At 33.9% G+C, this 16,446-nt stretch overlaps 1 protein-coding gene across 1 annotated transcript in view; it reads right to left on the bottom strand.

Moving 5' to 3' along the window:
* CFAP47 (cilia and flagella associated protein 47) overlaps positions 1-16,446 on the bottom strand; it is a 343,220-nt gene that overhangs the window by 166,183 nt on the left and 160,591 nt on the right. Inside the window, exons 46-48 of the mRNA XM_040584179.1 lie at positions 11,612-11,808; positions 7,923-8,066; positions 6,603-6,776 (exon numbers count right to left, since the gene is read on the bottom strand). Coding sequence (XP_040440113.1) covers positions 6,603-6,776; positions 7,923-8,066; positions 11,612-11,808 — 515 coding nt within the window. The remainder of the gene's footprint in view (positions 1-6,602; positions 6,777-7,922; positions 8,067-11,611; positions 11,809-16,446) is intronic.

The raw sequence follows: 16,446 nt of genomic DNA, 5'->3' as shown, positions 1-16,446 counted from the left end.
TTTGAAAGAATATTCTTCTTCATTAATAAAATCTCACATCAATCGGGAACTAATATAAAAATGGTAAATAATTAGTACATAATTTTAAAGATGTTTATTAAATACTTTAGAGGAATGTATAAGCCCAAGCTCCATCACACCATGCAATTTAATAAAGAAAAGACAAGAAAAAAGGAGTTTGATAGACTATTAAACTAGTCTTTCACTACTATTTCTCATATTTTCACAGTAAAATAGAATTAATTATCTTTTTGAGCAATGTAAAAAAAACCCTGTTGATAGTGAATAAAATACTTTGGTACTACACATTTTAAAAAAACTAATAAAGTAAAAAATAAGCTAAAATGGAATAGAATTTCCAATAAAATTTCTGTTTTACATCCTGGATCCACATATCATTATCAGTCCTTCAAGTTCAAAACAAAATTAGATGCATTATATGCATAGGTTTTGTTAGAAAGACAACGTGTAACATAAGAAACATCAATGCTGTTCAAAGTTGCTGTAATAATTATCATGCGATCACTACAATTAACTCAGTGAAGAAATGCTGAATTTCTGTAATGACAAATATCCTCAAACCCACACAATGTATATTACATCTTTTCAGTATCACTCCGAAAATAAGAACTGTAAAATAAAACAATGAAAACAAACTGTAAATTATTATTAGCTATCGTTATGCAGAAAATTTGCTCAAATAAATCCATCTCCAAAGATTTAATTTTTAAATTATAGCATTCTCCATTGTCTTATATCTCAAGTCATTATTTACACATAGCCAGAAATTATAAATGGAGCACATTTACAAAATATTACAATTTTAATCTAATTTATCAGTCACAGGTTTGAAAACTCATTCTGCAGAACTGTAACATGGCTATTTAGGATGAATAGGAATGAAAAGCCAATCTTCAAAATTATGGTAAAAAAAATAATCATTTTTTCCAGACGTGAATAACCAAATAAGCATAACTTCAAAAATGTCACCTGACACATCAAGCCAAAGTGGTGAGCGGACATATCGAATATAATCAAATATACTGAAATTCCCCTATCTCTTTGTATAACAAACAGCAATATGCTCAAGGTTTCCATTTGGAAATTATTTTTCATGTCTGTTTAACAATATTGACAGGCCCTACTTATTAAAAAGTTAATGCTCCAGAAATATGTCAGAACTGGGTCTGTGAGAATCACTGATCAATCTGATAAACAATTTTTTTTTCAATGCTGTCAAGAATGACAAATGTTTCAAAAGAAGACTCCATTACTTTCCCTAGCTCTCCCTTTGTGCATTCCTCGCAGGTTCCTGAGTTATTAGGGATTTTTAACTCTTATATTTTCTTTTGCCATCAGCATATTATAACACTGAAATAAAACATCTTTACATTGCACTGAGTAGATTCCCCACATAATTCGCACTTGTTCAGCTGCAACCCAGAGTTCTAAAAAAAGTGTGCTACAAAATCCCGTTTCACAACCCACCCAGGCCACCTGCCGAGACCCATCTACTCTATCTCAGAAAAAAAAAATCAGACCTAAGAGCTTACTATACCTTTACCTGATCAAACAATTTCATAGCAAGTAATCACACACACACAAAAAAAAACCCAAACCAACCAAAAAAAAAACCAAAACCCACAAACCTGCCAATAACTAAGGTTATTCTTATGTTCTGTAGGCCTTTGTACTATTCATTATTGCTATGAAAAATGCTTTTTCTGTAGTGAAGCCTGTCAGAGAAGCTCTGGCAGGTAATGTGGAAGCCAAAAGGATTGAAATAGGATGGACAGAAAAAATCAGAAGGATTATGGAATTCACAGATTTACTTGTGGTTAAAGAGTACAAACTTGATGAGGGTATACAACCTTCAGCAATAAGGTTACAAGAGTTGCGTGGAATTTATTTTCAGGCAACCTCACAAACATTACCAAACAAGACTTATCCTGAACAGGGAAGCCCTTCATTAGAGGTGTACAGTAAATAATTTTGTTATTTTGAGACATTTGTTACAAATACTCAACCTTCATGTCATTCTTTCATTGGCATTATAAAGAGCTAAAATGGATGTACAGAGGATAGACAGAAATACATTGAAGAACAGGGGCTTTAATATTTTTTTTAAATGTATTTATTCTACAATACCTTTGGAAATTATTAACAGTTTGTATAACCTAATACCTGAAAGGAAATTTATCTGAGCCTTGCAATTCCTCTGGAGAGTTTACTTTAATGACATCTATTCTGAACCACACTGAGAAAACCAGTTAAACAGTTTTATATTGTTACTGCAAAACCAAGCCTTGAAAGAACTAGGCATCTTTATAGCTAAAGTTACTATCAAAGCTGTCATTAGAAGTAACCATCACCACACCAGACAATTATTTATATTCAGCAGAGTTTTGTACAAAAATCAAAGGAAAACGGTATAAAACATTTTGTCATGAGACTAACAGATTGGATTTTTAATAGAAATACTTTACACATCCTACTCTTGTAGGATGATTTTAATCTAATTTTATAGCCACTAAAATCCACTTACATTACAGTCACTAACCTCTTATTCAGTATCAGAGAAGGATGTGCTCTCTGGCTGACATTAGATGTCCACAAATTCTTTATGAATTCTTTTGTGACTTTTCTCAGACCCAGGAGTAAGCTAATCATGAGAAAGGCTATTTGTTGTAATGTCCCCTAGCACCAGCCATGAAAAGCACGGTGACAATATTCCCCTAAGGTTTGCACATCAATCAGCAGGAAAGAGTTCATAAAACATTCACATTTTTCAAAGGAATTTATGGAAATTGTCTTTTTATTCATGGAATGCTTTGTGGGCACTGAAAGTGTTTTGCTTACCATTTTTTAAAGGTAGGCCGATGGAGTCATGCACATGACCTCCACTGAATTCCAAAGGCACTTCCTCCCTCACCAACTCTCTTGATACGTACTAATGGTTACACAGACAAGCAAACCACACATACACAAATTATTGCGGCTCCAGACATGAACACTCATACGTGTTTGAAATGAGAAAAGCATTATTCAGAGGGAAGACGGCTTAACGGAGGAAAAGAAAGACTGTTGCCCTTTCCTCCTCCCAGACTTAACTTTCACTTTAAATACTCAGTTTTGCAGTAGTACCCTTATTTTGGTTGAGGCCATTAGATAAATATGGTGAATACTGAGAAACAGAGTAGCATATATACAATGTAATTAATTTTTTAATGAAATGAGTTTTTATCAAGTTTATAGTTTAATATATTCAGTTATTAAAATGAAATAGTGAAGCTAAATTTACACCTCAAAGGCAAAATTACCCAAGTATTAATTCAGCTAAATTACTTATTGCTAGGTATTCATTGTGCAGTAAATTGTTTGTGGGCATGCCTGTAAATTATGCTCATCACCTACTGGCACACCTTGTACTATTCTTGATATAAGATGAGCCTTATTACTCCAGTAAATTAAATACTGAAGTTTTTTTTAAAAAATATCATGTACATCCAAGATAATCTATGAGAAGTTACCTTGTATAGTGGATACATTCCATCAGTAGAGGACATACAGGGCAAATCAACCAACCAATTCAATAATGAAGATATTCACTAGCCAACAAAATTACGCAAGATTCCATCAAAAACATTTCTATAACTATTACTGTCTGGATTTTCTTTGTTTTGCCCCTACCAAAACTGACAAGATTTCTTCTACTTAATCATCAATTTAGCTAAAGGACAATACAGTAAAATTTCAAAGATTCTGGATTAAAAAGGAGGAGGAATTACTGGGCTGTCAGCAACTGCCCTCAAGGGAAACACTGACAAAGACAAAATTGCAGTCTGTTTTGCTCTGCTTCACAACAGACTATCCAGAAATTACAGTAATCAGGCAGCATGGAACAAACAACAACAACAGAATTAGTATCACTTCTTTTTCCTGTTGCCCTTCGTGCTATACACTTCTGAGTAAATAAAGCTAATTTCACATTTCTAACAAGGTTCTTGGTCACAGGCCCCTCTTACAGAAGGTTTTCCCCTTTGTCCTAATAACTACAGATAATGGTGATCATGTTCTGGATTCACTGATTAAATCCTAATTTACAGACTAAGCCTTTCAGAATTAAAAGCGAGCAAATGATCTTCCCTCACTAGAAGAACAGTGCAAGACATTACATGACATCTGCTGGACAGTGCTGGAAGTGATTAATATTGTTTGCTTTGTTGAGGAGACACTTTCCAGATACTGGTAGGTTTTGTAATTGTGCCTTTTCCAACAATTCCAGCCCATCTTGCTTCAATAACTGATCTGCAACACCTTCTGGGTAAAATCCTAGCATAGAGGAAATACATTCTTCACACTAATTAATTACACACATGCAAGCATGAAATAGCTGGCAGTACTACTTCTCCACCAAAAGGTCCAGAGCAAAAGGAGCACACACAATCAGACCGTCAAGCATTACTTCACAGAGGAAAAAAAAAAAAAAAAAAAAAGGTGGGGGGGGTGGGGCAAAACAAACCACCACAAAAGCAAGCAGAAGAAAAAAACCACCCAAACCCCAGATTTTGGTACCCAGAGAACACTCTCAAGGTCAAAGTTCAATCAAACGTAGCTCACCCTGGAATAATTACAACTGTCATAAATCCATTTAACTCAATGTTTCTGACAAAGACATACAATGCATAATTTTAATGTATCAGTTTTGAAGTTTGTTATTTCAGTGTCTTTCACTTTTATGGGCACAAAAAATACTGAGTTTGCACAAAATGGGAAAGCAGAGGAAATAGTTCCATTGTCAACTTTCAAAAACATTCAGTTCTTTCAGAGATGAAAGTACAAATGTATTATAAATGTAAATGCATGGACATCTAAAAAGCTAAGATTGTTTAAAAGAAAAATGTCAAAGCTGGTGATGCCCAAAATATATATTTCTTACTCTGTTTGGGAGGGTTAAGAATGAGTCAAAAAACTGGACTTTTTTATGACAGACAAAGTTTACTAAATGTAAATCTTCCTGTAACAGTGAAAAATTGGAGACCAGCAGGAGTTTAAGGAAGAATTTCACATTGCCATGAATTCCCATTAACTAAAAGAAGAGTGCTCTGGTATACACATGAGGTGTCTTTATAAAATAAGATGAAGCCACTCTCTACCAACACCTGTCATTTTGAGTAAAGCAGTAGTTGGTACTACTGGCACCAAGGCAGAGAACAAAAGATCTCATTTCACAAGTCCGCACTAGTTAACTAGTAAAATTTTTATTTTCTAGACTCTACATTCTCCCCTTTTCCCTACTCCCTCCAAAAGAAAAACTACAAATAAACAAAAAAAACCCAAAACAACAAACCAAATTAAAAAACATAACCAAAAAGATCCACCAACCTCAAAACCCTCTGTTCAAAAATATATATTTACATATGCTGACAATTTTTAGGGCATGCTCTACTGCATTGTTTTCACAGATTGAGCCCTCCTAGCAAACAGTATACAGCCATACTATCTAGATTCTTTCTACTCTAAATGCCGTAACAGTCACAAAGATGGCTTTTGTTGAGCACGGACCAAGATGTTCTTGCTCAGGAACTCCTCTGTAGCTGAGAAGAAAAGCAGAAGTCATCTTTTTGCCTTAATGTACATTCTGCCTTAGCTGGCATATGACACAGGGTCCTGTACATGGATGGGGAACTACTGCTGAAATACTTGATTCACTTCCAAATTAAACATCCAGACAAGACAAATAGTAGGAGAATTGTGCAGTGATAGTAATACAAGTGTTTTAAAATAGGCAAATGTGTTTGTGTAAATACACCTATAAAATATATTTAACTAAAACAACGGAAAATAATAAGGATTATATTTAGTAATAAAATGAACCTCTTGAGCAGGGATGTTCCTCCACTGAAATCCCAACTATCTCAGCACCTCCAACTCCATTTCCTCAGTGACCCACTGCTCTTTAACAACTTCTGTTTATTTCCTCTGAATTTTCTTTCCCATCAACAAATACGCACAACAACTTCCTCCAACATCCCTAAAACAACAGCTGGGCAAAAGACACTAACTGCTATAACTTGTTCCAAGAAATGCAAGCACTGACTGGCCAGGCCATTAGGCCATTAGAAACAGATATATAGTGAGCTCATGCTGAAATATTTCCCTTAGTAGGACAATATTTTTTGTCCTTTTTCTGTAATATTCCAATGCTTTATGAAGATTTTAAAGACCCTGGAATTCTTAAGCCCCTTCTCTGATTTAAAAAAATGAGAAATCGGCCACTGGTTTCAAACCAGTGGAGGAGGAAGGGAGGAAAGACTAGCAAATAAACACAGTGCAATTGCAGAAATGTTGTCCACTTAGGAACCAGATTATAAAACTAAGAAGTCATTTTCCATGAAACATACAGCAAAATCATATACTACCTCACAGACTTCCTCACTATAAATATATCCATATACTATAAACTATAGTTAGATACAATTTCTCATGGATACATGAATTTTAATAGTATATCTGCAATTACAATAATATTTGCTATTGTAATATATAATTCATAGGCACTTGGATAGAAAAATAGTTGTCACATTATTGCAAATATTTACCTTGTACGTTAACTTGTTATTGGTATAATTGGGCACCCATAAAATTTTTTGAGTGACCTTTCTCACTTGGCAATCCATCATAATATAATCCTGTGCCAGAGGTTTCTTCCCTATTCCCTTAAGGCTGAAGATGTTTTCAGTGCCAGCTGCATTGTTTCGCAGAATAAGCTTTCCCTATGACAAAGAAAGAAGAAAAAAGTTTCAGACTGTAAAAGTCTCCGTTGGCTGACAAACCAACTCCTTTAGTTTATTAATCTTAAATCCAGGCAACAAAGCATGCTTACAAGAAAGCATTCCTATTGACTTTTCTATTTCATTAAACAGAGAGGAAAACTAAAGCAGTAAAAGCTTTTACTTTAAATTATTCTAAAATATGAAATTTAACAATATACAGTCTTCATATTTCTAGATTTTATGCGTCTTGGCTTCTTCCTGGAAAACAAATGTCCGAGAATATGTTCTCATGCATTCTTTGTTCCTCATATAAAATACAGCTTTACTCAATCACTTCCATCTGCCCTTCAACTAAAATGTTCCTCATCATTATTTGTTGTCAAAGGATCCAGGAGTTTTGGCTTTTAATAGTTTTACAATACTGGATTCCTAAACTACATTATATCTTGTTGGTAATGTATGCAGAAGGATTACTCATGTTTCACAGAACTTTTTTTTTTTTTTTTTGGCTCTGGCAATTCAAACATTTGAATAGTGAGCTGCAGTCAAAACCTCACAGTTAGTATACAAGCAAAAATAATATACTTCTTGCTAAAGGTGTTGCAGCCTTTGCTCTGCTTTTTATTTTAGCATTCAAAATAGTGATTAGTCTGATGGAAAAAGCAGCTTCTCAGTAGTGGCTTAACAGAAATTATTTTATGAAACAAAGTACCCATCACAAAAAAACTTGTGATGTATGCATGCAATCGGAAATACTCAATGTTACTACTTTATTACTTAGATATTTAAATACAATTTAATATATGCATTTAAATTAATACTAACACAATGTACATTTTTATGATCAAAGTTCAAAATCTCTATGGAGTAACTGGTCGCTTCGTAAAAATGGAGGGTTTGATAGAAGAGCAAATAAAGGAAGAGATAATAAAATGTGGTGAAGAAATTTATCATGCCTAATCTGAAGATCTGCAAAATGAGTTCCTTTGGTTTTTTACTTCAGTTAGCAGGCAATCTTTCAATTTCAGACTCTCAAGAAGATACTTAACATTTGTAAATATCTAAGCACTTTCATAATTTGGACACTGATGTAATTTTTTTGACAGAAGCATGCTTTTCAAATGTTGAAACTAATTTCCCTCTTACCTTTGTTATGCACTCAGTAACAGGCTTGAACATGAGAGGATACAGAGCTGTTTCACCTAGACCTACATTTATTGTAGAAGGGCCATAAAAACCCTGTCCTTCCAAAATTGTTTCAAGTTTCCAGTCCTGGTTGGACATGTTACTCTGAAATTAAATTAAAGATGTAAATTAGATTATGCATTTAAAGCTTTTAACATGCATTTCAGCTTTTACTTGCAGTTATCATCAAATCAGAGCGTAGTACTCATTTTCCCAAAGTACTAGCTCAAACTACCTTTGGGGGGAATAAAACAGTGTATTTTTAAAATTAATTAAGCCAAAAAATAAATCTTTTATTCCTGGCAACCAGAGGTACTGTTATCAATACTATCAGTAGCAATACGCATTAAAAGAGTATGTACATGATGTAACTAACGGTCAAGATGGAATTTATAAGCAACATTATAAACATTTACTAGTATCTATGGTGCTGTTTAATGCTTGCTAAAATGCTGTCCCTTTTAATGTACCTCTTTGAAGTGCTGACGTGGTGTATTAGCATATATTGCTTCATTTGGCCACTGACTACATTACAGGTTCAGTCTTGCTTATGAATTAAGCATTCTGTCTCCAAAGGAATACTTACAGTCCTCTATGCTCAGAAACTGGTCTTTCAAGAGACTAATCTACTTTAAAGAATGCCTGTCCTAAGTAGTATGAAAGTATATTTCAGAGACATGTTCGTCTTGCATCCAGGTATATCACAAGACTGCTTGATTATGGTAGAAAGTGACTTATACATGCTTGGGGGCTGCATAAAAAGAGTAAAACTAAAATAATGCTATTCAGCCTCCTGCTGTTTGAAGGAACCAGATGACCAAACATCCAGTCAGCAGAAAGGTTAACAACCATTTGAAAAAGTAAGTATACTGGCATTCAAGAGCTAATACATGCCTTGTCAAAACAGAGATTGATTTAATCTATGAAAAGCAGAAGAAATCCTTTGACTCATAATGGTGTTCATCCATGGAAAATTGTATATAAACATCAAAGATAAACAATAGATTTGGAGGAATAGAGATAATACTTCAATCCTCATTTCCTTCTTTGAAAGTTTCTCAAGCTCAGCTATCTTAACTTCAGAAACTAAAAGCCACCACCTGTGTTCATAAGAGTTAACCCCACGCCATGGCACAAGACCTGCAGTATCCAGTGTTTGACTAACGTGTATGATTAATGCTTAATTCTTAAATAAGAGGCAAATTTCCTAGTAGTTGACCACAAATGCCTGTTTGGAACATTGAGAAGTGTATAGTGCCTCAGTTTTTCAAAATACTTCCACCACTGTGGTCTCCAATTCTGTAATAGCAACAATTACATCATCTCTGATAGAAACATGGAAAAAAATAACTGGTATCATCGTGTTAAGGATAAAAATGATAAGGGAAAAAAAAGGCAACAAAAGATTATTTTTATTCTCATGGGTTTTTTCTCCACAATATCAGGAACAACTTGATTTTTTGAAAAACAGCTTGACCAGTTTTAAAACTGGTCACCCTTTGCTAATCTAGTGTTTTAAAAGGTGGACAGAGGAAAAACATCACCACACTTATTCTTTGGTAAGGAAAAGTGGAAGACAGTAAATATTTGGGGGCTTAAGTTGTTTAATTCTTAATGATTTCTAGTGCCATTGGTATCAGATGTTTCCTTTGTCTGCACTAGTGATGTTTACATCAATACATAGTACTAGTATTTCTTCTTAATCTCAGACACAAAAACTTGTCAGCTGGAGAAATGTAGTTGACAGACAGGGTCACTTTGAAATTCTTCTCTAACAAATCTTTCTAATATAGTGTGAATTTCTCTAAAACCTTCTAAAGAAACATATTAAGGTCAACAACAAATGTTGGAAAATGAAAATAAAATATTTAAATTCTATTCCCTTGTACTTGTGCATTAACAGTTTTAATTACTTAATAACCTAATTCATACAGGATCTCTGCTTAATGCAGAATCTTATCCAAAGTCTGTTAAGTCAATGAGAAACACAATTAATGCAAAGGGAGTTAGAATCTTTTCACTGGATGCTAGGTGGTTAAATCCAAGGTACATAATAAGGCTGCATGTATAGGACCTATACCTGGAGAGGCTGAAAGTGATTGATGGAACAATTACATTCATCTCATGCTTGTGAGAATCATGGAAACTTCAGATGTTCAGCCTTAATTCCCATATCAAAAACCAATCACAGATTTCAGATTCAGGTAAAAGGACATTATAATACACACTTCTTTCTTTTTGCAATCTAGAATTCTCTAAGGGAAGATGTTTTCATTTAAAAAAAACTTTATATTTTTATATTTGTTTGTTCATCAGTGTTTGATATTTGCAAATTTAGGGCATAACAGAGCAGAATTTGTGACTGCATGTATGCATTTCACAGAAAGAGACAGAGATATATGTTCTCACTCTCACAAACACACACACATGCACAGAGTATATGCTCCAGTTGCGGTATTTTTTATTTCATTGCTAAGAAAACAAGCAGGACTTAAAAGTAAAAAAGCAAGATTCCTGCATGAAATGTAAAAGCACATACTTAGAAACAACTCAGAAATGGGGGGGGGGGGGGGGGGGGGGGGGGGTGAAGAGAAAAGGAATAAAGCCAACCTGTTTAGAAACTCTCTGTCTAAACAAGGTGGAAAAACCTCTTACCTTTCTGAGTTATATAGCAGCTTTTTTTCAGCTAATGTAGCATTCAATAAAACAATGTTTAATAAATATTAATATCTTTAAAATTATGTGTACAAAAAACCACTGTAATATGATTTCCTTTTATTTTGTTTATTTATTCTTCTTTCTTAATGAACTAGTTCCTTGTCTACTTTCAGTATTTCACAGAACATCCACAGTATGGTCTTTCCCTAGACATTAAGTCTCCTTGTTAGAATCTGCCTCCACTCTTATGTCTACAAAAATTTCAGAATCATTTTTCCATAAATTAACTCACTGATAGTCTTCAGTGCCTCTGATATCAAAAGGTGACATACATAGACCAAACCATAGTTCAAATCTTAGGAAATATTTTACCATTTTTATCTCTTAAAGAATCTTTACCCTTTCTGTCACAGCTTAAGTTCCTTCCCTATAATTTTTCTTTTTTTCCTCCTTCTTTTTTTATTTTAAATCAGGAAAGTTCTCTAAAATATGAGCAATAATTTTCTGAGGGAGATGATATTCCAGCCTACATTCCATCTTCACTCTCTGGTCTTACTTCTCATGTTTCAAGGGTTTTAAATATAAAATAGATATGATAAAACTATATATGATATACTGCCTACGCTTGTCATATTTTTTAAATTCTATGTAAACAATTCTTCTATTTTATTCCTCAACATTTCTCCTTTTATTCTTCCAGAAACAATACCTATATTCCCTAGATTAAACAATTCCTTTTTTTCACTTTCAGTGTGGTAACATTATTAAGTAACAGATTAACAATTGTCAGGACAGAAGTGCAACATCAGAAATAAGCTCATCAAACGAATAATTTACTGTAAGAACTGCCAGAAGCTACTTGTCCCAACAAGATTTATATTATGACCAATATGGACTTTAAGTAATAATACTCGTCAGTATCTACAGGCATTTGTGTGTGTAGTGTTGTCAAAAATCCTGAATCTCAGTTTAGTTTCTAGTAGTAAACTTACAATTGGAATATCCTGAATCACTGCCTGGTAAGCCGGAGATAGAAATTCAATCTCTGCTTCAGTGTGGTCTGTGTTCACTACACATTCAATCTCATAGACGCGAACATCGCAGGAGGACTTCAGAAGAATCTGACAGTGGTAGCAACCGGTGTAGCGAGGAATGAATTTTATAGGAAGATCAGCAGAATCACTTCTATCTAAAAACAAAACCAAAACACTGCAATGTTGTAAGGCTTTTCAGAAACAGTGAAATCACAAGGAGCACCCAGAGAAAGTTCCAATAAACTGTAGAAGAGTCTCCCCAACAGTACGTACAACAATTTAAGACAAACAAAATAATTTAGGACTGTTATCATATAAGCACAGCCAAATTTTTATTTCCCTAAAAAAGGTATATTTGAGCATCAGAACAATATTTTCTGCTGGCTTAGTAGTGCACGGAGAGAAGTATTTTAAAAGATCTATTAAATGCAGTATAAAAGTTTAATGTATATATATTTCTGTAAATATCAAAAAATTATAGTATATACTATATTTTTGTCAACAGTTACCATGACAGATGACAGAGTATATATATAAATAAATAAATAATATATACACATATACATATATATATTTATATAAAACACAGTATATTTGGGTAATAGTAGCACCAACAATGAATGAAATTCTGTTTAGTATTTCTAATGAGACCTACTCATTAGACTTTTTCTATGCCAATTTTTGGATTGAAAGTCTGAGTTTATGAAAAAGCCAGAGGTGTCCAAGTTGGAACAGAATCATGAAACGTCCATTTGCCCAATCCACAGGATGCAGGAAAAACTCCCCACAGGAATCTCTAGCGTAAGGAAGAAGCAATGCAAATGCTGTCCATGTTTGTACACAGCCAGGTCTAACAAGTCAGCTGCAAAGACTTCCTCCTCCACTCTTGCTTACAGAAAGGATCAGACTCTTTCACAGTATTTTAAGCACTTCACTCACCATTTTAGGACATTTTCCAAAGGAAAAGGAAAGTCACAGGAAGAACTCCCATGACAGGCCATAAAGAGTTCCCCAGTCCAACTCTCCCAAGAGTCTCTAATAAGCCTGAAAAACTACACGAAGACTGCAGCTGTAAAGACTTCACTGTAGTTTTATATGTAACAGTTTCTTTTCACTGTTATCCAAGGTTAGAAGACAGCACAAAGTTGGAAAAGATACTGATGAAGGTCAGAGACTATGTAATGACATAACAGAACCTTACAGATAAAACTTCAAACAAATTGATTTTCCCTGAGGGGGAACACCTGACAAATTCTTCTGGAATTTCCTTTCTTCTTCCTTAATTTAGCTTATTTTCTGATGATATGTATGACAACTTGACTCAAACTCTAATATGTTCAATGACAACTACTGAAAATGCAGTCTTCATTTCGGGTTGTACTCCACAGAGTACTGCTCGTTGTACTCCACAGAGTAGTACTCCTTGTACTCAGTTCTCAGACCTCCAAAAATGAACACCAAGTTGAAGCTTTCTTGCTGCCTCATGTCATAACTACTTCTTTTCTTCACAAAAATAGCTCAAGTTCAAGAGATGAATCCTACACAATGATGTAATTAATCTTTCAATATTACTAGGCTATCAAAAATATTATAAATTGTACCTCAGGTTTAACCCTCTATGAAATAAATTAGTTTGTTCTCTTTTAAAGAGAAGATTAATGGCCCAGTAATTTTTGAATTATTTCTTTTTTTTCTATGTTGTCACTAAGTAGTTATCCCCATGGGCTATCTTCCACAAAAGTAACCTGAGTTTGTTAGTTATGCAGGGAATGAAACTGTCCTTTCCATTCTTCAGTTCAATAGTACAGTCCCTAATTTTCTCTGTCTACAAAAATTACTTTAGGATGTTGAAAGAAAATATTTACATAAATTTTAAGTTTAAATACTTGCATTTCAAGGTAAAGTAGATGTTTACAACATGTATTTGAAGAAAGATAATACAGTGTACTGGAAGCTCCAACATATTTCTGCTTGAGTTTCAATTTCTTACACTATATGAAAATTGCATAATTAATAATTAAGATTATCTTTCATTGAAATGCACACTTTCAGACAGAAATATCTCTTATAGAAAAAATTAAAAAGAAGAACAAAAAGAGTCTTCCTACCCATCCCATTCCATATTTATAATATTTATTTTGACATTACTTTTGTTAAAATATCTGTTTCTTATGCATTAAAAAATATATTGAAGAATAGGTCAGTTGAATAATTGAAATTGTATGATCAATTCCAATCAATGACAAGGAAAGCACGTAAATTGCTGATGTTTATTTAACATGATAAGTATTTTATGCAATCAGACATGGTTTCTGAAGTGATGCAGGATCTCCAAATCAAAGTGATTACAGAAATCACTTGCCTGTGAATTATAGCTGAAGGCTGGGGGGTTTCTGCAAAATGTTTTTTCATGGTAATTTTAAATATCATAAGGTAAACTGGGCTTAAAAGTTTCTCAGCTTAGCATGTTGGGTTTTTTCTCAGTCTCTTAAGATATTCAGTAAAGATTAGCCTAGGAATTAATTCAAAGATTAAATGAAAATAATCCATGGGGTCACAACTGGCCTAATAATTTCTGAGACAGAAGTCGTAACAGTAAGCAAGGGGCAGAAATTAGGTTATTTCTATGTAACAGGAAGCAGAACCTGGACCCATGGAAGTAAACAAGACCGTAAGCATTTCTCCAGCAGTGAAAAGTCAGCCAGAACAATACAGGCATTTGTTAGTTTCCTTCCCTAGACAGCTTATTATTGTTGATGGGGAGATATTTCATGTGAAATAGGCAAACAGTTTTATTTTATAGATTTCTGTTAGACAAATGCCTATGGGAAACATTTACTAGATCCTCAATCTGAATATCTGGATGGGGTTTAGTCGTGAGACAGTTGTCAGAATAGGGGTATTTCCTAAAGCAAAATTTTTGGTGTGTAATATGAACACACAGTCTTTGAAAGCTAAGTTACAATGCAGAAGTGTTGGTCATGTTCTATGGCAACTGCCTAGTATCTTGTGCCATTTACTTATTGCAAAAGATGATCTGATCACCATCTAGAATTGACAAAGTTCATGTCGTCTTAAAAATCTTACAATGCATCATTTGAGATCTGCCTGACCTGAATTTAAAGTTAATCCTCTAACTGCATTAGCCAACAAACTATTTTCCAAAGAAAAATAATGACAGTACTTTTAACATTAAAAAGCAAGAAAAAATATATTCTAGAGGTTAGTAATAATGCCAGTTTGTAAAGCAATCGCTGTCTAACCCTATTACAAATTGTGGGAGGAGGGAAAGGGCAAGAATAAAAATGCTGTTCTTCCATATCACAATCTGTTGGCACAATTTCTGAAGGCAGGAAACTATGAACCTTCAGCACTTAGTCAACTACTTGCACATTGTGTTAGCTTTTAATCAGCAATGATGGTTCTATCTACTTAGAAGCTCAAATCTAAATTTCACAGTGAACTTCTCTCAGCCTCTGACACCGTGCATGTGTCACAAATAACTGGCTAAATTAACCTGAAGACTGATTTTGCAAATACGGACTCCTAGAAGGTTAAATAAGCAACACACTGAAAAGCCCAGACTCTTCTGACTTCTGTTTATGTATCAGGTCTTCATATGAGCTCATCTGAATTAGAACATCACTCTACTCAGTAGTCTTAAAAAAGCAACCACCAATCCCTTAATGAGTGCTGATATGTTTTGAAATTTTCGCTTTCACTGTGTTTATTTGCTGATTTACTTTCAGTTTATCTGAATATAACAGATTTGTAGAAGAGTTTCCAATAAAGCTGCTAACTTTATTTCTTCTTTTTTTCCACTTAAATCATTACACATCTAAGCAAATAGTTAAATATCCTTGATTCAGAAAAGGAAGATCTACTGTGTGGAAAAAAAAAGAAATTAATGGAAGCAGGTTTTCCGTAATAGATTTCAAAATGCAAGTGGTGGAGACTTTTTTCAATGTCTTGTCATGAATACTCAGCAGCCTCTTTAATGTACTACATTCAGAAGCCAGTGAAGATCTGCGTGGCACTACAATAAAGTAGAACAGAGTTTCTTGGGGCTTGGTTGTTTATTAAACTTTGCCCCTTGGTATTTTTGAAGGATACTCATAAGTGCTTTAGAATCAAGAAGGCTGCACAGTCACTATGCCAATGGGCTGCTGGAATGGTGTCAAGTAAAAAGAATTGCTTAATATAACTTAAGAAGCATAGTAAAGCTAAGGTGCTTTCTTAAACTACCCAATGCATAGTTTCTACTGGAAAGGATTAGACAAATTATAAAGTATTACACTGAGAAAAACATAGTAGAGTAATAATTCAAAGTCTTTTTATCTACTATCACAACAAAGACAAAGCTAAGATCTCTCTAAAACATATGCCCAAAATTCACAGATATACAAAATTTTAGAAGTGATTCTTCATGACTTGAAGTAGGAAGTGGCTGAGACAAGATCTCTAAAAAATAAGCAAGAGAGGGGAAGAGGAAGATTAAGCGAAATTTCCTGCAAGCAGAGAAGAGAGCTCAGAACCAGACAAAGATTGTGCACTGAATGTATAAGGAAGTATCACATGGAGAGGGTTAAAGACCAAGTTTTATACCACATACAGAAAAATAGTAAGTTAATGCAAAATTAGTACTGAAGGCTTAATGCCAAAAAAAATATAAAAATACCTAGCTAGAGATTTTTGTCGTACATGATAATACACATTCCTTTCTTTTTGCAATCTAGAATTCTCTAAGGGAAGATGTTTTCATTAAAAAAAAAAAAAAGCAAGCAAGCCAGCAG

This window comes from Falco naumanni, chromosome 2 (assembly GCF_017639655.2).
Source record: "Falco naumanni isolate bFalNau1 chromosome 2, bFalNau1.pat, whole genome shotgun sequence".
In the NCBI taxonomy this organism is placed as follows: Eukaryota; Metazoa; Chordata; class Aves; order Falconiformes; family Falconidae; genus Falco; species Falco naumanni.
This window is presented reverse-complemented; position numbering and strand designations above follow the sequence as displayed.